The following is a 24,708-nucleotide window of genomic DNA, read 5'->3' on the forward strand; positions in this document are numbered from 1 at the left end:
GATTTATGGGGTCCCGCGGACTTGGCAGTTTAAATATGCAGTTACGCCATGCCGCATTGGCCCAGTTTGGGGGCGGTGTTGTTCAGCTTCAAAATACCAAACTGGAGGCAGTTTTATTAGATCCAGGTCCTTCTAAGCTGGTCTCCAGATACTGTGTGGCTATGGGTTCTGGGGATTCACAATTGGTTGGACTTGCTAGGGCTTGTTGGATGGCTATTGCACCAGAGTTGTCAGACGAGATGTGAAGTGAGGTGCATGTTATGTATCTGACCAAGGTTATTGCCTCTACAAATTGGATGATCCAACTAGGATATCTATGTAGTGCTGGCTCCTGAAGAGCATGCGCTTTGTGTTTTTTTTCTATTTAAAATCCCTAAAACCGCAGTTTGGTTTTGGGCTTAATTATACCAAATTATGGTTTCAGTACCAGTTTGGTTGGATTGCACTGGGTTCTGCTTGGCCACAGGTGTCGCTGTCACTTCTGGCAAGTGTGAGAATGCAGTTTAGCTAGGAGCATTGAGTGCCATTCTAACCTCAGAACCAGCCCAGTGAGAGTGTCATCTTGCTGTGCATTCTGGGAGAGGGTACTTAAGGTACTGACATCACATGATTCTGGGTTCTGGTCCAGAAGATCTTTAGGTCTGCTTGGTCTTGGTCTCCCTGACCAGCCGCCATGGCCCTCATGGCCTAGGGTGCGGATCCATCCAATTCTGAGTCTCGGAGCTGGCTAGCCCGAGGCAAAGTAACTGGAAGGAGGATTCAAAGGTGGTCAGATGCCGTCTCATCTGTGGAGAGGCTCAGCAACTGAAGAAGCAACCAGGGGAGGACTTTTTGGGAGAGGGACACGCATGGAGCTGGCTTCTCAGAAAGAGCCTGGAGGCTTAGTTGAAAGACATCAAGTGAATCTACACTCGTACGATATCGCCGGATCGGCTGCAAGATACTGATACCGTATGAGGGCTCTCTAAATTTGTCTACATCCTTCAGTTACAACAAGTCTGTCTGAGACAGAGACTTTGTTCAAACTTTCTACATGCAGGTCTGTGGCAGAGGCTTTGCTTTATTCGAACACTTTATTGGCTGTTAGGCCTAGTGAGAGGAGGTCTATCCGGTAGCTGTGAGAATCCAGTTGTGTGTGGCCATTCTCTGGATTTCTATAGTGAGAGACTTCCTATCTCGAGCAGTTCCAAGAGTACCTAAACTTTCTACCTAAACCCTCTAACCTTCTTTAAGAGACTGTGTTTTGTCTACCTGTTTTGCAAATAAAAATCCCAAAAGCAGGTGCAGTGTCAGTTTCTACAATTCTTTGGGCCATCTACCTCGGGAAACCCCTAGAGGCACACGAGGCCAAGAAGGTAACGGTAAGCCCAACAAAACCAGCCACCCCTTTCGGGGTCAGTGCTACATCTACATCAGATATACCAGTGATCATCAACCCCGTCCTCAGGGCCCACTAACAGGCCAGGTTTTATGTGTTACCTTGGGGAGATGCAGACTAGAATACTGAAATCACTGAGCAGTAAGAGGGGCGTGGCTTGGCTCTGTTCCATGATGGACGCTTGAATTCTATGCTCCGGTTCCCCGAGGTTTAGCAAGCTGCCTACAACCACCAACACTCGAGTAGACATATGGAGAGCTCTCCCTGAAGCCCCTCGGCAACTAGATCGAGGTCTCCCAGGAGCCAAACCTCGCAGCTGACCTGCCAAATCCCAGAGATCTTCCGGATGAGATCCAGAGAAGGAGCGCCCGACACAAGGCCTCAGCCTACGAGTCCCGATCCTCAAGTAAGAGCCCCCCCGGACCCGAAGCCAAAGCCCGTCGACATCCGCTCTGAGCATGGCTGATCTCTGAGCGGTAGCGGCAGACATTAAAACCACACTGTCAGTGACGATTGCGGAAGCCATAGCAGACTTGCGCTTGGACATACAAGCCATTGCATTGAGAGTGGAGGAGGTGGAGGAGACGCAAGCCTGCAATGACACCTCGATCTGCGGAATACAGCAAGTTACTGAATCACATGCAATCCACCTAAGGGAAATTAATAGACACATGGATGACCTGGACAGTCGTGGGAGACGCCGCAACCTTCGGGTAAGAGGCCTCCCCGAATCCATAGATGCAAACCAGCTCCCCCAGGTGATCACAGCGCTGTTCAATGATTTGCTGGAAAGAGCCCCCGATACAGAAGTTGCGATGGAACGCATGCACAGGGTAGAGATACAGATCGCCCGAGGGATGTGATCTTTTGCCTCACAGATTTTATCCTCAAAGAAGAGATTTTGAGGTAGGCCAGGGAACAAATTCGCTTCACATACCAAGGGGCAAGAAAAATCTTCCAGGATCTCTCCAATATAACATGCAGAGGAGAAGGGAGCTGAGACCCTTGCTAGACGTGCTGAAAGCAAAAGCAATTGTCTACAGATGGAAGTTCCCCTTTTGCCTATCAACTTCCATAAATGGTCACACAGCAAATCTCAGAGTCCCTGAGAATCTAGAACACTTCTGTACCACTCTCAGCATCCCGATTGTCGAGCTGCCAGACTTTTGCCTCCCGCCGATACGCAGAGCAACCTCCATGGATGATGCCATTGAAGCTGGCAACCTCAGCAAAAGCCACCGCCAACGCCCTCATCCGCCCTCCTCTCCACATCAAGCCGCCGGACCCTTGAGGAATGGAAGCCCCATAGCCTCATTCGACCACCGCGTGCGCTTCCTACAGCCACACTCTCACCCAGAAAAGATAGCCAGAACCTCCTATTGTACTTCTTAGGACCCGCAGTAGCTTAAGCTTCGCAGCACACCCTAAGCCCAAGAGCAGGCACTATGTCAAAACATGTCCATTGTGGATATGCCTGAAGAAACAATCTATGAGGGCACCAATCTACTACCCCATGCCTGCATAGAAAGCAGTGAAACTGTAGAACCCTCATTAACTAGACTCTGTAAGGAGTGATCAGATCACTACTGAACTGTCTCATGAGCTACGATCAATTGTAACCCTATGGACCCAGGCTACCAGACTGGACAAGGAAGACACGCTGGAAACATTTTAGGAGTTGAACACAGAAATATAAGTACCCCTAGTAGTAAGAGACGAAAGGCAAACATCATCAATGAGATTGTGTGGACTATTACACCTGATATCGTCCAGAGGGTAACACTTGGTACTTAACGACTGGTCATTATGTGGAGCTTGCTGCCATTATCACTTTTACTTTGGCTCTTCTACAAGCCCCAACACAGGGCTCATAGAATAGACAACTGAGGGAGGCACAGGGCATCTAATCTATTGATATACCGAAGGCTGCTGCACACTGTCATCCAACAACCTTTTTTACCCCGATGTTGGTTTCTGAATACTCACATACGTGAGCAACCCAACCTAAAGAGCACAGCTCCCAAGACAAATCACAGTGCCTTCCTTGGACTTGTCTGCACTAGGTACACATTTGGTCCTCATTACATAGGAATGTATGCCCACATTAATGTTTGTATAGCTTATCTACTTGTTCTTTGCCTTAATTGAATGTATGTTTATAATATTAGGATTGCTACAGTTACCCCCTTAGGGAGCTATATCCCCAGACACTCACACTACACGTGGGTGCCATGCAACCCAGCACCATAGGCGTACTCATCTTGTTAGGAGATCACTGAGGGATTAGTTCCATTTTAAGTTCATATTTTAAACCTTTTTAAGATAATAAAATAAAAATATCACTGAGCAGTAAATGATATCACCTGTGATATATTTCAGTTATCTTGCAAACCTGGCCTGTTAGTGGGCCCTGAGGACAAGGTTGGTGACCACTGATATATACTATACCCCTGTATGCTTATTCCATATACAAAAGAGAGATTCTCCCATATGTCATAAATGCCAGCTGGGTGAGAGCACTTTCGTTCACATGATGAGGGAGCCCCGTAATGATCCGCCCCAAGGGGAGGGGTAATGGAGGGGCGGGCATGACCTGGTGCCCAAGGAACCAGGAAGATAGAAGAGGGAGTGGCAGGTAGAAAATAGAAGAAGGGGTGGAGCGGTATAAAAGGGGGGCGGAGCTAGAGCGGGCACCAGTCCACGAGGGAACTCAGCGGAGGAGGCAGCTTTTCTCACTGCTCCTCCACGCATCATGGCACGAAGCTGCAGATGGAGGCGGAGGTGCGGGGGACGGCGTGGATGGCCAGGCAAGTGGAAGACATAATGAGGGATGACACAGATGCGGGTGGCGACGGGGTGCCTGTGCAGCGGGCCCCGGCGGTCTCGGCCGCCGGCTCGCTTTTCGCCGGGCCCCGCCCCTCGGCCACCTCAGGAGGATAGGAGCCTGATGGGGGACAGGTCGGTCCCCCCAGCCGAGCGGAGGCAGCGGGAATGTCGGGGCACAGGGCGGTCGACACGCCGCCGGCCCAACCCGAGGAGCGGGGCCACGGGCCTCGGGGGTGCCGGTTCCCCGGCAGCCAGTCGCGTGGGGGTGCCCAGGGAGGGCCCCTGCATGAGCGGGGGGCGGAGGGGGGGGGGGCGGGGGGCAGAGGACAGTGCACGGGTCGCGCGGTCGTCGGGGGGAGGGGTCACGAACTTGCAGGTGGGGGGGCTGTGCCCAGCAGCGGACTCGAGGAGTCGAGGGCCATGTGGGGGGCGCCCCAAGTCTGGGACACAACGGGGGTGGGGCCCCTGCGGAGGAGCAACTATCCCGCCGTCGGAGCGATACGGCCTCTGGGGGGGGTCGCCCTGGGGGGCTCCCTTCCCAGGGGAGGAAGGACGTGGCGGAGCGGTCGGCAGGAGAGCTGCCCACAGATGAAGAGGTGCGGATCCAGGGTGGAGAGCGGCAGCGCAGCGGTGGGGCCTGTTCCTGGTCGGTACGGTAAGTCAGTGCATATTGTCTTTACTGTTGCTTTGCAGGGGTTGCTGGGGGTGGTTCAGGGTATGTCCACAATGTCTACGGTGCCGGCGATGCCGGTGAGTGGGAATGGGAGGGAACAGCTGGTGGAGCGGACTGGCCCGACTGTGCCGGGGCCCGCACCACCAATACTGGGTCCGGGGGCGACAAGGTGGCGGAGGTGGTGTCTGGCCGGTCGGACATGGTTAGGATTGGGGATGGGGCAAAAGGAGGAGGTTCGTTTGCTTCGAGGGCCCGCTGGGAGCGCTCCGGGAACCGGAGGTCCGGGAGAGGATTACTGGCGGTGAGTATGGGGAGATATTCTCACTCCTCCCGTGAGAGAAATTCGGCTTAGGTGGGGTCAAGCCCACTGACGCCGGGAAGATGATGAGGATGAGAGGCATTGCGGGCTGCGACCGCGGACGTTTGCGACTTGGTTGCAGGCGTTTGCGATCTTGGCGGGCATCATAGCGGGTGAAGACCCCGGACATTGCTCGGCGTTGTTTTTGCTAGCTGGACGCCAGCGGGGAGGCCCAACGGGTACGGGGGTGTCGCGTGACTCTGGTACGATGACCAGTCCAGAAGGCGGTCCGTCAGGAACGATGGTGGGATCACACGGACGTCAGCCTCTGGTTGCGGCTGCTGTCCTCAGCCCGGGCCCCATCTCCGGTTTTTCAGGGGGGGCCGGGGGGGTACCCATTCCTCAGGACTGGGTGGGGCCACCGTTGGGGAGGAACTTCGGGTTAGCCCTGCAACAGCCCACGGTAGTGGACGACAAGTTGGGCGTGGCAGTGGCCTTGGGGGGTTTTGTGGTGTCGCCGCTGGGGGTTGTCCCCGCGACGGAGCCGAACATATTTCGGCTCCTACACCGCTTGTTGTTTCCCGAGGGGGTTCGGTCAATGACTTCTTTGATCCGGAGGTCTGCGCGGTGTTATATACGTCCTTTGACGCGGCTGCCTGGTGGGTACGGCGGTGTGGCCGGGGGGGGCGCTTATGGCAAAGGGGACACCGAGTCAGCGTTCTGGTTGCTACCTGGGCACCCGGACAGCTCTCGGCGGTTGGGTTGTCGTTGACGGGAGCGGTTTTCCGTGGACAGGGGTTTGCACATGGGCTGCTCCATTTCGTGTTCCGGGTTTGAGCAGTTTAGCTCGTTTTTGGACTGGGTGGTGAGGGATGTCTCTGGCCTTGAATCAATCATTCACTATTTGGACGAATTTTTTCTCTGCATAGGCCCCGGGGTTTTTGCTGTGTGTGCGATCCTCCTTTTTTCACGTTGCAGCACATCGCGGGCATTTTTCGGGGTGCCATTGGCGGTGGGCATACAGAGGGCCCGGCTGAGGTGTTGGGTTTCTTTTGGGCTTAGCGATCGATTCCGAGGCCGCGGACTGCTGGCTGCTGTTGAAGGAACGGGAGGACTTGCGGGGGGAGATTCGGGGGATTTGGGGCCGCAAACAACATACAGTTACCGAAGCTTGCAGTCCTTGCTTGGGAAACTGACCTTTGCGTGCCACATTATGCCTATGGGACGGGTGTTCTGCTGACGGCTATTGGCTGCGACGGCTGGGGGTGTAATCACCAATGGGATTCATTTGTTCGACGAAGGAACACAGGGATAACTTAGGCGTGTGGCGTGAATTTTTGTCCTCGTACGACGGCAGAGGGGTGTGGATGGCCGGGCCGGCGAGCACTTTTGTGATGGAATGGGTTACCGACGCAGCCCGGCCAACGGGTTAGAGCGCGTTCTTTTGGGACAAGTGGAGGGCGGCGCCATGGCCGCAGTCAGGGACGGAGGCGGTTTTCCGGGGCAATTTGGTGCTGCTGGAACTCTTCCAGAGAGTGCTTGCGTTGGAGCTGTGGGGGGGGAGTTGCAGGAACTTGGAATTGCGCATTAATTTCGAAAACATGGGGGTGGTGCTGGTGGTGCATTGCAATTCGGCACATCCCCCCCCCCCCCCCCCCGGTTATTAGAGTTTTAAGTCAGTTAGGCCTTCGGTGCCTGTGTTTGCACGTGTTCCTATATGCAGTCACATCCCGGGGGGTGGATAATTCCTTGGCTGACTCACGGTCTCGTTTGTCAGTGGGACCAGTTCAAGGAACTGGCGCCTGGCGCGGCTGTGGAAGGAGTCCCTTGCCTGCAGTGGGTGTAGGCGCTGACCTTGGAGTCGCCGTGGGATGGATACGGCGGTCCGTATATGGGTCTGCCTGGTCAGCATACGCAAGGGATGGGGGAATGGCAGGGGTTAGTGGGTGAGGTGTCCTCGGACGGGGATGCCGGCGAATGGTGTTTACTGGTACTTTATTTTGTGGTCCAGTATATGGAAGGCAGGCGCTCGGCGGCCGCGAGTGACCAGAAAACGGCAGGCTTGTCATTTCTTTTAAAATAATGGGTTCGGAGGAGTGGACAAATTACTTTTGGGTGCGACAGATGCTGGGTGGTTTTTTCGGACACAGGTAAATCGTGGGGACACAAGCTGTCCGGTAACGTTCGAGATTTGGGCGGCCATATGTGCGGAATTGGTATCAATTTGCACGTCACGGTTGGAGGCACTATTGTTTGCAGCGGCTTTTTCCTTCTCGTTTTTATGGGGCGTTTTCGGGTGGGGGAGTTGGTCAGCCTGTCCAAACAAGTACCGGGGGTACTGTTGGATAGGGACGTACGGGTAGCGGCTGATAAGATTTGTATCCTGCCCAGGCGATCTAGAACCGACCGGCGGGGTCGGGAGTGGGGGTTGCTTGTTTCACTTGCCTGGGTCCCAGGTTTGCCCGGTGGCCGCGGCTCGAGGGTATCGCAGGGTGTGACCAGGAGGGGAGGGCCCGTTCCTTATGCACGAGGCTGGGTCCTTCCGGTCGAGCTTTCAGTTCGTGTCGGTGTTTTTCGGCAGTGTTTTGGGAATAGCGGTTTGGTGGGGTCGGAATATGCTTCACGCTCCTTCCGCATCGGGGCGGCCACAGAAGCAGCCAGATGTGGGTTGGATGAAGCGTCGGTGAGTATGATGGGTCGTTGGGAGCCGCGTAGGTTCAGGTCCTACGATAGGCCGCAGCTTGCAGTCGGTCAATCTCGGTGAGGTGTGGGTCTGGACAGTTATTGCTAACACATAAAAAAAAAAAAAAAAAAAAGGAAAAGAATACGCCTCGTTTGGATGGTGGGCCACTCTTATGTTTGCTGGGGGGCCAGGAGAGGAGACATGAGGCCATATGGGAGGCAGCTGGGGATTTCTAGGGGAGCAGCGGGGTCACATTGGTCGGGAATCCCGGGCATACAGTGGAAAAGGGGGGTGTGCGTGTGGTGGACAGGTGTGTGCATTTGGACGGGCCCCCGGAAGTGTTGTTTCTCCGGGCTGGGGGGGAATGACCTGGGGGTCAGGAAGGTGGGGTAACTGCTCGGGAACGTAAGGGCGGATTTTCTGCGGCTTCGGCGCGGTTCCCGAACACAATGATAGTGTGGTCAGACATCGTGGCCCGGACCCACTGAAGGTGGACTAGATCAGTGGCAAGTATCCAGGAGCAGAGGATGCGATTTTGGTGACTACGGTGGTGGGGAGTTTTTTCGGTCAGGAATGTAGGGTTGGTAATCAGGCACGGGGAACTGGAGTCTACTGTGGGGGTTGCGCCTGAGGAGGGATCGGGTACTTCTCATGGATGCCGGCATTGACTTAGGGTCCCTGGTTTTGGGGGAAGGCCTCCAAAAACGCATTGGGGGTGTGGGGTTGCCCTCAAGGGTAAGGTGGTCACCCTTTCAGGCTGTGGCGGTATCTTTCTGGTGGTCTTTGACGGTGGCGGTAAACGGAGGTGATCAAAAAGGGGTGGGGGGCTAATCGGTAATATGGGCCCCTCCGGTGTATTCCTGAACGGTGGACGGAATACTGGGAGGTTGGGTATTCCTGAACGGTGGACGGAATACTGGGATGTTGTGTATTCCTGAACGGTGGACGGAATACTGGGATGTTGTGTATTCCTGAACGGTGGACGGAATACTGGGTATGTTTTTCACTGCAGGAATTGGTTGTCTCTGAGCGGTCACAGCTGGAGGCCTGGTATGTTAAAGGTACCGCAGTGAGGTTGGTGTTTTGGTTTAAAGTGGGTCACCGTCAGAGATCACCAGACTGGAATTTAGTTTAAAAATGTTGTTTATGGTTTGATATACATGTTTATAGATTTATATATTTATATATATATATCTTTGGAGTGAGTAAAAGTTTGGGTTGTGTTAATAAAGGCTGTTGTGGCCAGTTTACTCCAAAGAGAAGGTGTGGTCTCATTATTATTATTATTAAGGTTGATAAGAAGGTCAAGGTGGCAGTGGGTCAGGAAAAGGGGACCTTTGGGCTACGCAGGTCAAGGGAGCCCCGTAATGATCCGCCCCAAGGGGAGGGGTAATGGAGGGGCGGGCATGACCTGGTGCCCAAGGAACCAGGAAGATAGAAGAGGGAGTGGCAGGTAGAAAATAGAAGAAGGGGTGGAGCGGTATAAAAGGGGGGCGGAGCTAGAGCGGGCACCAGTCCACGAGGGAACTCAGCGGAGGAGGCAGCTTTCCCACCCTCCCTCCCTACTGTGGGGTTGTTCTTTAGTGCAAGGGGTTTTTGTTATCTGGCTGGTGTCTTTTTTCGTTTCTGTTTTTTCTTGCAGGGGCAGATGGCTGGTCGTCACAACAGTGGAAAACGGCCCTTTTGGGGGGCTGCAGCGGTATCTTTCTGGTGGTCTTTGACGGTGGCGGTAAACGGAGGTGATCAAAAAGGGGTGGGGGGCTAATCGGTAATATGGGCCCCTCCGGTGTATTCCTGAACGGTGGACGGAATACTGGGAGGTTGGGTATTCCTGAACGGTGGACGGAATACTGGGATGTTGTGTATTCCTGAACGGTGGACGGAATACTGGGATGTTGTGTATTCCTGAACGGTGGACGGAATACTGGGTATGTTTTTCACTGCAGGAATTGGTTGTCTCTGAGCGGTCACAGCTGGAGGCCTGGTATGTTAAAGGTACCGCAGTGAGGTTGGTGTTTTGGTTTAAAGTGGGTCACCGTCAGAGATCACCAGACTGGAATTTAGTTTAAAAATGTTGTTTATGGTTTGATATACATGTTTATAGATTTATATATTTATATATATATATCTTTGGAGTGAGTAAAAGTTTGGGTTGTGTTAATAAAGGCTGTTGTGGCCAGTTTACTCCAAAGAGAAGGTGTGGTCTCATTATTATTATTATTAAGGTTGATAAGAAGGTCAAGGTGGCAGTGGGTCAGGAAAAGGGGACCTTTGGGCTACGCAGGTCATGGGAGTGCTCCAAGGTAAGGCCATTGTGGTCTCAGGTGAGGGAGTTCATTGCTGACAAATTTGTGCTTCCCAACGCGTAGAACCACGTAGTATGTCTATTTCAGAGTAATTGTGGATATATGTGAAACAAGCTGACAAATGGCCCAGGAAGCTGTTATTAAGTGGTGGTACTGATACTGCAGCAAATAAATCACGTCCAGAGGCAGCACAAGCCAGGAGTTCCAGTCGGTAAATAGGCCAAATCTGGCCATTTACTTCACCCAATTGGTGAACCTCAAACAGTGTTTGGGTTGAACTTTCTATTGACCCTAACCTGAAGCTTATTCTTAATGGTTAGGTAATTAAATAGGAATAAGGGAAACGACAATCCGATCTTTTCGTTAAAGCAGTTATAGAAGATTTACGGTGGTGAATTCTCGTTGAAAAGACTGGGCAGGGGGCATTTTGTTCCCTGGGCCAGTACAATGTGTTATACAGTATGTTTGGCCAGTGCAGATACTCCCCAATTTAAGATCAGCATTGGAACCAAAACTCGAGACAGATGATAATTATACAGCTATGTGTTTACAGTTCATATTTGTGATCAGAGCACCTGACTGAGGGAAGTCTTTCAGCTTTCACTTTCTCTGCGTCTCTGTGATGTTATGAGATTGAATGCCAAGACCACCAATGGAAGTCAATGCTGGAGAAACGCAAGTCTGTGAAATGTATGTCACTGTTTTTTTTTAAAGAAAGCAACTATAAATGATAAGTATTATTTGTGATGATGGCATTGAATTTTATTAATTAGTTTATTTAGGTGAATCCATGTCCTTTTCACAGAGCCAGAGTTATCTTTGTCAGCTCATCATTTACACTTTATATCTGTTTTAGCTTATATATTTAAGAAAAAAGGTGTGTTACAATAAACCATGTCCTTTAAGACATAGCCCACCTGTCACCATGGCCACTGATCACTACCATGCACTTTGTGTGGCACATTTTCTTTAGCCCAAAGGAAACTGTCCCTTCCCCCTATGAAAGGGCCATTTGGTTGTAATTTCCTCTTGTCACCTTTATTCTTCCTATTAGGGATCAGGTTTGGGTTTGCGTCTACTGTGAGTTTGAAGTGAATCGTCTGGGGTGGAGATTTGCAAGCCTGGAAAATATCTTGTGCAGATTTGTCCTGGAGAATTCTTTTTAAAACCATTATGCATTGCATGGCATTTGAAGTATAGCCATCAGGCATAAAAGGACAATTAAGGGGGCTTTGGGGTCAACCAGCCCACTCACTGTAAAATGGCATACAGAAATCATAATGACAGTGAATTGGAAGCTCTTTTAGGGAAACCTGGCAAACTGCATAGCGAGTTTAAGGCCAGTTAAGAAACTGTACTTTATTTCTAGCTAATTGGGCACTCAACCCCCTTGCTGCCTTTTTCTTATCATTATATTTGTGTTTTTTATTTTGTGGCTGATTCGAGGACATCAGCCACAATTAGCTACTATCCCATCCATATAATTTTCTTCTCCTAAAAGGCTTTCTTTAAAAAAATAATGTTTTTTTTTCTCAGGGTGTTGATTTTTGGGGGTTTCATTTATTTTGAGCATATATTGTTTTTTATTTGATGTTGGTAGGCCTTCAGAACTTGAAACATGTTAGCCCTTGCCTCTGCTGTGGAGTATTGTCCAGATCCACCTATTGGTACTGTTAGCATTTTATAATGAGGCTGATTTCCTTGTGAATGTAAAAGCTTGCGATTCAGTTGGTTTGTGAGTACAACCATTGTACATTCATTTAACAAAAGAATGAGACTGATGCACCCTCCTTGTTCTTTGTCTTCTGCCCTTTATTTTAGATTAAACCACGTTTCATTATTATTATTTTATTTTTTGCAAGTCTGTGTGTGTGTGTGTGTGGGGGGGGTATCCTTATAGATAATAGATAGATATAGATAAAATAAAAGTTGGGCATACATCTTTTAGGACTATTATGTTAGATCACAATGATAATGCTCTGAGTCCTGGCTAATTTTATACTGCTGTATCCATTGCAGTATCTTGAGAGCCAATTGCACTTCGTGAAAAATCAAGTAGAAAAGCAGTTCGCTAACAGTTTGAATATAAGACAAAAATAGATTTATAGAACACAAATCTCCTTATGACTACACTCAAAATTGCAATAAAAAATTACCTGTATATGACAGGGTAAAGTGAAAGACATTTAGAATTGGAGATGTAAAAAAATGGATGCATATCCCTTTAACCACTTAAGCCCCGGACCAATTTGCAGCCAAAGGACCAAGCCCCTTTTTGCGTTTCGGCACTGCGCCGATTTAACTGACAATTGCGTGGTCATGCGACGTGGCTCCCAAACAAGATTGGCATCCTTTTTTTCCCACAAGTAGAGCTTTCTTTTGGTGGTATTTGATCACCTCTGCGGTTTTTATTTTTTGCGCTATAAACAAAAATAGAGCGACAATTTTGAAAAAAATGCAATCATTTTTACTATAATAAATATCCCCCAAAAATATATAAAAAAAACATTTTTTTCCTTTTTGCCGATACGTATTCTTCTACATATTTTTGGTAAAAAAAAACGCAATTAGCGATTATTGATTGGTTTGCGCAAAAGTTAGAGTGTTTACAAAATAGGGGATAGTTTTATAGCATTTTTATTAATATATTTTTTTTACTAGTAATGGCGGCAAATTTTTATTGTGACTGTGACATTATGGCGGACACATCGGACATTTTTGACACATTTTTGGAACCATTGTCATTTTTACAGCAATCAGTGCTATTTACATGCACTGATTCCTGTGTAAATGACACTGGCAGTGAAGGAGTTAACCACTAGGGGGTAGTGTAGGTGTTATGTATGACGTTATGTGTTTTTTTTTATTATAGGGGGCGTGGCCTGGCATGTGACGTCACCTATAAAAGGGAACAGACGATCGGTGACAGCCACACAAGGAAGCACGGGGAGAGGTATGTTTACACAGACCTCTCCTCGTTCTTCAGCTCTGTGACCCAATCATGGGACACCATCGGCGATTGGGTCCGCTGGTCCCGCGGCCACTGTCACGGAGCTCAGAACCAGTTCGGGAGTGCACCGGCGGCAGCGCGCTCCCGTCCTACAGCTGGGCACTTAAAAAGCAACGTGCAGGTACGTGCTTGTGCCCAGCCGTGCCATTCTGCTGACGTACATGAAGTGGTTAAAGCAGTTTACTCATGCGTGCTGGAGCCGCGGGAGCCGCCGGTCATGGTACAGGGCTCTGAAGAAATGGCACTGGCGTCCATTCCTTTAAAATGTATGCGCCAGTGATTTCACTGGCTGCATGTATAGTAATTATCTCTTAAACAGTGCACGTTTAGTAGATATTTTCACTACATATAGGTAAACCTTACTATAGGCTTACCTATAGCTAAAACTTAAAGATGGAAGTTTATGTCCTCTTTAACCACTTCCCACCCGGCCAATGCACATATACGGCCGGGTGGGAGTCGCCTACTCCTGATATGACGTTCAGGAACGTCATTCAGGAGTAGCGGGATCGCGCGCGCGCGCGCCCGCGCAGCGGCGCGATCCCGATGCGCCCGTGTCACCCGGACACGGCGCATCTCAGATCGGCAGGAGGGCTCTGTGATTGGCCCTCCTGATCACATGACGGCCGTGTCCAATCATGGCCGTCATGTGATGTAAACAAACAGCCGGTTGCTAGGCAATCGGCTCCTCCTCTCCTCACACAGAAGTCATCGCTGTGGAGAGGAGAGCAGATCGCTGCAGCCGGCTGCTGATCAGTGAGTATGAGCGGCTTTTTACAGCTTTTTACTCACTGATCACCAGTCTAGTGTACACAGTAAACACACCACACAGTAAACACATCACACAGTATAAACACAATGTCCCCACACATGTCCCCAAAACATACATGTCCCCAAATAATAAAAACACATGTCCCTAATAATAAAAACATGTCCCCCACATATGTCCCACTAAAATCACATGTCCCAATGATTATCTGCACACATATGTACGTGATCACCTGCACACATATGTACATGATCATTTGCGTACATATGTCCGTGATCACACAAACCAATTATTATACACTTAACGGATTTTTTTTTACCAAAAACATGTAGCAGAATACATTTTGGCTTAAATTTATGACAAAATTTGATTTTATTGGATTTTTATTGAAGTAGAAAAAAGAAAATATTGTTTTTTTTTTCCAAATTTCCGCTTTTTTGCGCTTATATCGCAAAAAATAAAAAACGGAGTCGTGAATAAATACTACCAAAATAAAGCTCTATTTGTGCGAACAAAATGATAAAAATTTCATTTGGGTACAGTGTAGCATGACCGCGCAATTGTCACTGAAAGCGCTAGAGCGCTGAAAGCTGAAAATTGGGCTGGGAAGGAAGGGGGCGAAAGTGCCCTGTATTGAAGTGGTTAAGTGTAAAATCAGAGGGACAAAAGTTCTCTGTGAAAGAAAACAGTCCTGGATCAGTTACAGGACGGCCATCTTTCAGATGGAAATCCTCCTGCCTTTTTGCTATATTAAATCTGTCTTGCTATTGGACAGTTTTACACTGCTATATCTTCTGTATTATCTTAATTCCTGTAGTAAAACCCCAACCAGTGCTCTTTGTCTCTAGTAAATTTGGTCCAAGCCCTATTTAAAATTGTCCTAAGGCTGGCAAAATTTACACTATTGTGTCATATTAACTTTTGTTGTATAACACCTGCCTGTAATCTCTTTCTCTAACACATTTTGGCCGATTCTCCATCATTAAAACAAATTGTCCTGCTGCTGGCCAACACTGTTGTAGTATCTGTGGTCGTGGTCTCTTACTTCTTAATGACAGCTTGAAAAAATGTGGCCAGAAGTAGGACAGCCACAGTGCCCTACTGGATACTTTCTATCTGCCTTGTCTAGTGGGCCTGTTACTGTTTGATGAAAAAGCATGTCAGGCTTTTAAAGCTACATGAAAAGATTGCCCTTTTTTCAAACTATAATGAATTGGATTGGGTGCTGCTACTATATAAGCCAAGCTTAAAAGACATTTTTTTATTCCACAGCCAGTGTGCAATGCTGCTGAGACTGTTGGTAAAAATCATCCTCATTCATGACACAGTGTATAGATCTAAAGTATCCCATAAGCATGTTATTTAAAGTATTGTATATTTTCAGTGCTCCCCTGGAAGCTGCATGAAAATAATTTGTAAATGTAAAACAAGAAGGTTTGTTGTAAACTTGTTGTAAACTTGTGACTAGCAGTATTTCAGATAAGGTCACAAATATAGAGACATCATTATTTGTATGTTCAGCTTTGCAATATGAGGGCAGCACAGTGGAGTAGTGGTTAGCAATCTCACCTAGCAGGAATAGGGTCGCTGGGTCACATCCTGACCATGACACCATCTGCCTGGAGTTTGCATGTTCTCCCTGTGCCTGCGTGGGTTTTCTACTCTGGTTTTATCCCACACTCCAAAGACATGCTGGTAGGTTAATTCGATTCTATCTACAAATTGGCCCTAGTATGTGTTTGTAAGCGTGTCAGGACTCTGTAGGGTAAAGGACCGCGCTATATCAATATGCACAAAATAGTTTAATATGTTCATCAGATGGAACTCAAACATATAAAAAAAATCATTAATAGCTTCTTGATGTGTGTTTCAACAGGACAGTTGTAAAACGGGAAATCCTGACAGCATGCCTAAGAATGAGAAGGAAGGAAAACACAAGAAAGTAAGTGACTATCTGTAGAACTAAAATTATATTTAGGCAATTCAAATTTTTCTTCAGTGTTTGAGCACTCAAATAGTATTTTATTATGGGAGGTTAAACTATGAACTTGTTGACCCATATAAAAATATACTCCCAACCAGTTTGGAAGTTTGATTGAGTCCTGGGGCTGCCTGGGGCCAGTGAGACGCCATACTCTGCCCCCTCCTTTCTAGATAGATGTACGAGCTAGAAAAAAAAAATCTGTGAACATAGAAGACACATGCTGCCATAATATACTGCTGTATTGTCTTCTACATTGAGTGGGACACAAGTTTAAAACATCATGCTGTTTGGACACCAGAAGGGCACCAGTGTCTATATCGTTGGCACCATGATAGTGATGCAGGTATATGGAGTGAAAAGGGAGTACAACCTCCTTGCTTGTTAGGCCACTTATATGTCCAAAAATCTTAGACACTTCAGCATTAGGCCAGCCATAGATGATGTAAATTTCTTTCCCACAAACACGGGAGACAGTGCAGACAGTGCTGACAGGGGAAAGCCATTGTGTTCTCCCAGTGGGGGGGGCAGGAGATGTTGTCCCTGCCAGGTGAACACATAGATTATTGATAGTGGCTATAGCAGCCACTAGGGATAATCAAATGTAAAATACGGCAGGCTGGTTGTACTCAAGTTGATCGATCGATTCGCTTGGGTACATTCAGCATGCCCATACATAGTTCGAATCGAACCATCTATGGCATGCTTAACATGTATATGAACTTGTTGGACACAGCATTCCAAAACCTTGGCATTAATACGTAGTTGCCCTCCCTTTTGTAGCTATAACAGCTTTCACTGTTCTAGAAGGCTTCCCACAAGATTTAAAAGTGTGTATATGGACATTTGTGACCATTTAACCACTTGCCGACCGCCTCACGCCGATGTACGTCATCAGAATGGCACGGGCAGGCATAAGCACATATATGTACGTCCTTTGCCTCCCGCGGGTCGGGGGCCCGATCGGGCCCCCGCCCGGTGCCTGCGGCGGTCGGTTTTCGTTCGGGAGCGATCCCGGACGAGGGGACGGCCATTCATTCATGGCCACCCCCTCGCGATCGCTCCCGACGAATGGAAATCCCCGGTGACATCACTTCCTCTCCTGTAATGTAAACACAGGAGAGGAAGTGATGTATTCTCTCCTCCGTGTCGGTATTTTTCGTTCCGACACGGAGGAGAGCGGATCAGTGAGTTGCACCAACACATCCCACACACAGTAGAACATGCCAGGCACACTCACACCCCCCCTTTACCCCCCGATCACCCCCCCCAATTACCCCTGCCCCCCAGTCACAGTGACACCAATGTCATTTTTTTTTTTTTTTTTTTGCATTGGTGTCATTTGTGACTGTAATAACTGTTAGGGCAGTTAGGGTTAGCCCCCTTTAGTTCTAATGTACCCCCCTAACCCCCCCAATAAAGGTTTAACCCCGTGATCACCCCCCGTCGCCAGTGTCACTAAGGCTGGGTTCACATTGCAGCGGTTTATGAGAACGAATGTGATTCGCACCGCACTGCAGTGCAAATCACATCCGATCTCTGTGCGATTCGAGTTCAGCCATTCGCCGCACCCGCCGCACCCGCCACACCCGCCGCACCCGCCGCAAATTCGCACGGGACCCTTTTTTTGGCCCGCAGCAGAATCGGATCGCATGGGTGTTCACACCATGCGATCCGAGTTTGCAGATCGCACTGCGATATGCGAACTGATCTGGGGGTGTCAGTAACATTTCACTGACACTCCCAGCAGTTCGCATAGGGCAGTGTGAACTGCCGCCGGGAGGCATGCGATGCGGGAACCCGCCGCGGATTCGCGGCGTTTCCGCATCGCTCCAGTGTGAACCCAGCCTAATAAGCGATCATTTTTCTGATCGCCGTATTAGTGTCACAGGTGACGCTAGTTAGGCAGGTAGGTATTTAGGTTCGCCGCAGCTTTTTATAGCGCTAGGGACCCCCATATACTACCGCATAAAGCCCCCTGATTGCCCCCTAGTTAACCCTTTCACCAGTGATCACCATATAACTGTTACAGGTGACGCTGGTTGGTTAGTTATTTTTTTATAGTTTCAGGGCACCCGCCATTTATTACCTAATAAAGGTTTAACCCCCTGATCACCCGGCAGGTGTCATTTGTGACTAATAACTGTTAGGGCAGTTAGGGTTAGCCCCCTTTAGTTCTAAGGTACCCCCCTAACCCCCCCAATAAAGGTTTAACCCCGTGATCACCCCCCGTCGCCAGTGTCACTAAGGCTGGGTTCACATTGCAGCGGTTTATGAGAACGGATGTGATTCGCACCGCACTGCAGTGCAAATCACATCCGATCTCTGTGCGATTCGAGTTCAGCTATACAGATAGTATGGCTGAATTCGTGTCGCACCCGCCGCAAACTCGCACGGGACCCTTTTTTTGGTCCGCAGCAGAATCGGATCGCATGGGTGTTCACACCATGCGATCCAAGTTTGCAGATCGCACTGCGATATGCGAACTGATCTGGGGGTGTCATTAACATTTCACTGACACTCCCAGCAGTTCGCATAGGGCAGTGTGAACTGCCGCCGGGAGGCATGCGATGCGGGAACCCGCCGCGCATTCGTGGCGTTCCCGCATCGCTCCAGTGTGAACCCAGCCTAATAAGCGATCGTTTTTCTGATCGCTGTATTAGTGTCACAGGTGACGCTAGTTAGGCAGGTAGGTATTTAGGTTCGCCGCAGCTTTTTATAGCGCCAGGGACCCCCATATACTACCGCATAAAGCCCCCTGATTGCCCCCTAGTTAACCCTTTCACCAGTGATCACCATATAACTGTTACAGGTGACGCTGGTTGGTTAGTTATTTTTTTATAGTTTCAGGGCACCCGCCATTTATTACCTAGTCTCACTAGTGTACCCCTAAATTTAGGGGTGTCTACTTTCTAAAATGGGGTCATTTGGGGGGGGGGGGTTTGTGCCATCTTGGCATTTTATGGCCTTCAAAACTGTAACGCCCTTAGAAAGCCTGAAGGCGGTGCTTGGTTTTTGGGGCCCCGTACGCGGCTAGGCTCCCAAAAAGTCCCACATATGTGGTATCCCCGTACTCAGGAGAAGCAGCAGAATTTATTTTGGGGTGTCATTTCACATATGCCCATGGCATGCGTGAGCAATATATCATTTAGTGACAACTTTGTGAAAAAAAAAAAAAGTTTGTAATTTTCCCGCAACTTGTGGCAAAATATAAAATATTCCATGGACTCAACATGCCTCTCAGCAAATAGCTTGGGGTGTCTACTTTCTAAAATGGGGTCATTTGTGGGGGTTTTGTGCCATCTTGGCATTTTATGGCCTTCAAAACTGTAATAGGTAGTGAGAAGTGAACTCAAAAAATTACGCCCTTAGAAAGCCTGAAGGCGGTGCTTGGTTTTCGGGGCCCCGTACGCGGCTAGGCTCCCAAAAAGTCCCACATATGTGGTATCCCCGTACTCAGGAGAAGCAGCAGAATTTATTTTGGGGTGTCATTTCACATATGCCCATGGCATGCATGAGCAATATATCATTTAGTGACAACTTTGTGAAAAAAAAAAAAAAAAAAAAAAAGTTTGTAATTTTCCCGCAACTTGTGGCAAAATATAAAATATTCCATGGACTCAACATGCCTCTCAGCAAATAGCTTGGGGTGTCTACTTTATAAAATGGGGTCATTTGTGGGGGTTTTGTGCCATCTTGGCATTTTATGGCCTTCAAAACTGTAATAGGTAGTGAGGCGTGAAATCAAAAATTGACGCCCTTAGAAAGCCTGAAGGCGGTGCTTGGTTTTCGGGGCCCTGTACGCGGCTAGGCTCCCAAAAAGTCCCACATATGTGGTATCCCCGTACTCAGGAGAAGCAGCAGAATTTATTTTGGGGTGTCATTTCACATACGCCCATAGCATGTGTGAGCAATATATCATTTAGTGACAACTTTGTGTAAAAAAAAAAAAAAATTTTTTTTTTGTCATTATTCAATCGCTTGAGGCAAAAAAATAAAATATTCAATGGGCTCAACATGCCTCTTATCAATTTCCTTAGGGGGTCTACTTTCCAAAATGGGGTCATTTGGGGGGGTTTTGTACTGCCCTGTCATTTTAGCACCTCAAGAAATGAGATAGGCAGTCGTAAACTAAAAGCTGCGTAAATTCCAGAAAACGTACCTTAGTTTGTAGATGTGACAACTTTTGCGCAAACCAATAAATATACAATTATTGACTTTTTTTTTACCAAAGACATGTGGCTGAATACATTTTGTCCTAAATGTATGACTAAAATTGAGTTTATTGGATTTTTCTAATAACAAAAAGTAGAAAATATCATTTTTTTTCAAAATTTGCGGTCTTTTTACGTTTATATCGCAAAAAATAAAAATCGCAGAGGCAATCAAATACCATCAAAAGAAAGCTCTATTTGTGGGAAGAAAAGGACGCAAATTTTGTTTGGGTACAACATTGCATGACCGCGCAATTACCAGTTAAAGCAGCGCAGTGCCAAAGTGTAAAAAGACCTCTGGTCATTTACCAGCAAAATGGTCCGGTCTGAAAGTGGTTAACCAAATAATTTGTGGGATCATGCCATGTATCTGCTGACGACTTGAATGATGTGGAAACCGCTCTTGCACCTCCTGCCCAATACTCCTGAAGGTATGGCACGAGTGCTAGTGTAGCTGGCTGGCGAAGTCCGCTCTTTAGGTGGATGAAGCTGGGGGTTGCAGCCTTCAGGACAGTATGCTGAAGCAGCTTGATGCCGGAGCAAGGGATGGTAGCAGAGCCAGTATGCAGGCAGCGGCCACCGGCAGCTGGGCAACAAGGGACAAGTCAGCAGGTATAGCAAGTCCAGGGAGCAGGCCAAGATCATTAACAGCTAGGTAGCACAGTACAGAATCAGCAGGCAAAGACAAATCCATTAAACAGGCTGAGGTCAGAGAGATCAGATGAACAAAGTTAATACAGAAGCAAAGGTGAAGTCCAGGAGAAAGCCGAGTCATACACAGGTAAACAGGTTCAATGGATCAAGTCTCAGGAACACAGATACAAGCAGATCAGCAGCTGTTCATGGTGACAGACAAATTTAAATAGGTCACTGGGAACAAGTGTTCATGCTAATTGTTATGTGTATCTTCATGTGTATGTGATTGTGTGCAAGTGTGAGCATGAATGCAAGCACAATTAACTGGAATAGTACATCTATTGCCTCTTTGCCTAGAAGTATGAGCACGTGAGCAATGCACATGCACAGGAATATGAACATAAGCTGGTTTTCTGCTTCTGGGAATCAGGTTTATCTTTCAGGTCAGGTGCTGATGTTGAGTGTTGTACACAAAGACCTTGCTTTCCAGTTCATCTGAACATTGTCCACTAGAGTTGAGATCAGATCTCAGGACACTCGAATTATCTCACATCAAACTAGTCAAAGGCGATAGACCTGACTTTCTGCATAGAGGCAGTGTCATGCTGGAGCAGAAAAAAGGCCTTCTCCAAACTATTACCACAAGGTTGGAAGTGCACAATTTTCTAAAATGACTTTGTATGCTGTAGTATGAATAGTACCCTTTTTGAAGAGATGTCCCGATATTTTTGGCCAGTGCTAGGACAAGGTCATATGGTGCCCAGGGCAAAGATAGCAAACTGCCCCCCCCCCCCCCCAACGGGTGTAAAGAAAGAGTCAGTGTCATTTCAAAACAAGAAAATACCAGTCCCTCCCCCCAACAGAGAGATCCCTCTGCACACAACAGGACTAGTGGGCAGTGCTGGCACTGCACCCCAGCCGGATCTACAACACAGACAGTACACACGTACAGAGAGAGCAGATTGATTTCAAGAATCAAGTTATAAAAAAAAAAGTCAACGGCGGCCACAGACATTGTAAGCAATGCTCACGGACACCGGTGTCCATGTGCAGACACCTTGCTGATCCCTGTCCATGCTGCATTTTACAGAAATTAAAAGAGAAGTAAGGGAATTTTTTTCTTGGCAGATTTACACTTACCTCAGTGGATGCAGCTCCGCACTTCAGCCCGGTCTCTGGTAAAAACGGGTCAGAGGAGTGCAAAACGAATTGCACTCCTGTGATCCATAGGAGAAGTACAGCCAAGTGGAAAAATGTGGGCGTGGCTTAAATTGTGTGAAATATTGGGTGTGGCTTAATATGTGTACAGCCGTAGGTCGTATGTGCAGGAGAGGAGTGTGGAGTGTATGAGTAGTATGTGCAGAAGAGGAGTATGGAGTGTATGGAGGTGGGTAGTATGTGTAGAAGAGAAGTATGGAGTGTATGGAGGTGGGTAGTATGTGTAGAAGAGAAGTATGGAGTGTATGGTGGTGGGTAGTATGTGCAGATGAGGAGTATGGAATGTATGGTGGTGGGTTGTATGTGTAGAAGAGGAGTATGGAGTGTTTGGAGGTGGGTAGTATGTGCAGGAGAGGACTGTGGAGTGTATGGCGGTGGATAGTATGTGTAGGAGAGGAGTGTGGAGTGTGTGGGTAGTATGGGAAGAAGAGGTGTATGGAGTGTATGGAGGTGGGTAGTATCTGTAGAATAGGAGTATGGAGTGTATGGTGGTGGGTAGTATGTGCAGAAGAGGAGTATGGAGTGTATAGGGGTGGGTAGTATGTGTAGGAGAGGAGTGCAGAGTGCATGACGGTGGATAGTATGACAGTGGACAGTGTCCATAGTTCTTTATTTTTATTTTATTTTTTTTATAATTTTTTTACAATTTAATTTTTAGTTTTTTTTTTTTTTGTTCAAAGTGCTTTTTGGGGGCCACTGAATTGTGTCAGTAGGGCAATGGGTGGTGTCAGTAGAATAATGGACAGTGTCAGAATATTTTTTTTTATTCTTATTTTTTACAATTTTATTTTTTAATAATTTTTTACAATTTATTTTTGTGTTATTTTTTCAGAATGATTGGGAGGGTGTAGTGGGACAGTGACAATAGGGCAGTGGATGGTGTCAGGAGTTTTTTGTTTTTATTATTGTTTAAGATTTTTATTTTTTTTTATTTTTATTTTTTAGTTTTTTTCACATTACTCCTGGGGAAGGGGGTGGGAGGGGGTTTATGGGGCAATGAACTGTGTCAGTAGAGCAGTGGATGGTGCTCTAGGGACAAAATGGTAATTTTTATGTATTTTTTTTTTTTTTTACAATTTAATTTGTTTTTCATTTTTTTTTATTACAATGCTTTTGGGGGGAGGGGAGGTCGGGACTGTGGACATTGTCGGTAGGGTGGGGGGGGGGGGGGGGAGTGGTGTCAGTTGTTTTTAATTTTATATAATTTTTTTACAATATAATTTTGTAATATTTATTGCAATTTTTTTTTTTTTTTATAAGCCCTGTTGGTGGGCATTGGTGAGATATCAGGGGTCTGAACAGACCCCTGACAGCTCCCCTTTGAGACAGAGAAAGAGGTTCAGGACAGAGATTCACAGTCCCTTTCTCAGCAGCATTGAAAATGAATAGAGAGGAGACAGCAGCTCCTGTTTATTTATAAACTGAAGCAGAGTAACACACAGTTTACTCTGCTCAGTTATTACAGGACACAGAAGTGATCGCTCACTGTGTCCAATTCAGAAAAGGAAGGAGCCGTTAAATAACATATTTACTGGCCCCTTCCTCCGTTCTCCATCTTGACATCCCCATAGCAGCCAGCGGGAGATGAGAGGAGAGGAGAAAAGCTGGCTGTGGGGGGTTTGGAAGAGCAGCACACAGCGGGGCAGAGAAAGAGGACAGAGGTCCGGAGAACACGGTGGACATGATTAGTGTGACCGGGGAAAGTTGCAAGCACCGATCACCCTGTATGGCATTTTAGCTGACAGCCGTGGGAGGGAGAGAAAGAGAGGAGGAGAAGCTGCTGTCTAAAAAGCCATGCAGGGAGATCAGTGTTTGCAACTGTCCCCCACCGCACCGATCATCCCTGGCTGTCAAGGGAAAATCTTCTATGTGTGCAGTGTGGGTCACAGTAGCCCTCCGCTTTGGGGGACCGAATCATCTATGTGTGCACTGAACACCCTGCACACATAGATGATATGCCACTGGCCCTGACAGAGAAGGGAGGTGAGGAGCCTGTGCCCTCCGAACATCTTACAGATAGTTTTACAGGTACAGTGGCACCGGAACACTGCCGGCACTTCACCTGTGCCCCTTTTCCTCCTCCAGCAAATTCTACTGCCCAGGGCATCTGTCCCTTCTGCCCCCCCTTGTACCAGCCCTGTTGTTGGTCACATAATTTAAGTGATTAATTTGACCACAAACCTTTGACCAGACTATCAGCAGTGCATTGTACTTGATGTCACCAGCATGTGGCTTCGGAGGGTTGGTCACACAGATGGAGGAGGAATAGAGCAAGGAATAAGGTATGTGTAATGCCTTGTACACACAGTCGGAAATTCAGACGAAAAAGGTCAGACCGGATTATAATGTCGGAAAATCCGATCGTATGTGGGCTCTATCAGACTTTTTCCATTGGAAATTCCGGCAGAAAAAATTTGAGAGCAGGATTTCACATTTTCTGACAAAAAAATCTGATCAGACTTTTTCCGATCATTTGTAGAGAATTACGATCGGACAAAGTGCCACGCATGCGCAGATCAAATTATGAGAACAACGCTATTGGCTACTAGCCTCAATGTAGTCCCCTTGTAACGAACAAACGTCATCACGTCCTGAACGATTGGATTTTCCTACAGCTTTGTTCGACCGTGTGTATGCAACACCGGTTTAGGACAAAATCCGTCAGAAAAAATCTGACAGATTTTGTTGTCGGAATGTCCGACCGTGTGTACAAGGC

At 47.7% G+C, this 24,708-nt stretch overlaps 1 protein-coding gene across 1 annotated transcript in view; it reads left to right on the forward strand.

Annotated features, from left to right (window-relative positions):
• SLC2A9 (solute carrier family 2 member 9) overlaps positions 1 to 24,708 on the forward strand; it is a 593,533-nt gene that overhangs the window by 51,043 nt on the left and 517,782 nt on the right. Inside the window, exon 2 of the mRNA XM_077477785.1 lies at positions 15,820 to 15,885. Coding sequence (XP_077333911.1) covers positions 15,820 to 15,885 — 66 coding nt within the window. The remainder of the gene's footprint in view (positions 1 to 15,819; positions 15,886 to 24,708) is intronic.

Source organism: Lithobates pipiens, unplaced genomic scaffold, assembly GCF_037356315.1.
Source record: "Lithobates pipiens isolate NorthernLeopardFrog02 unplaced genomic scaffold, aLitPip1_a1.2 Scaffold_13, whole genome shotgun sequence".
Lineage (NCBI taxonomy): Eukaryota > Metazoa > Chordata > Amphibia > Anura > Ranidae > Lithobates > Lithobates pipiens.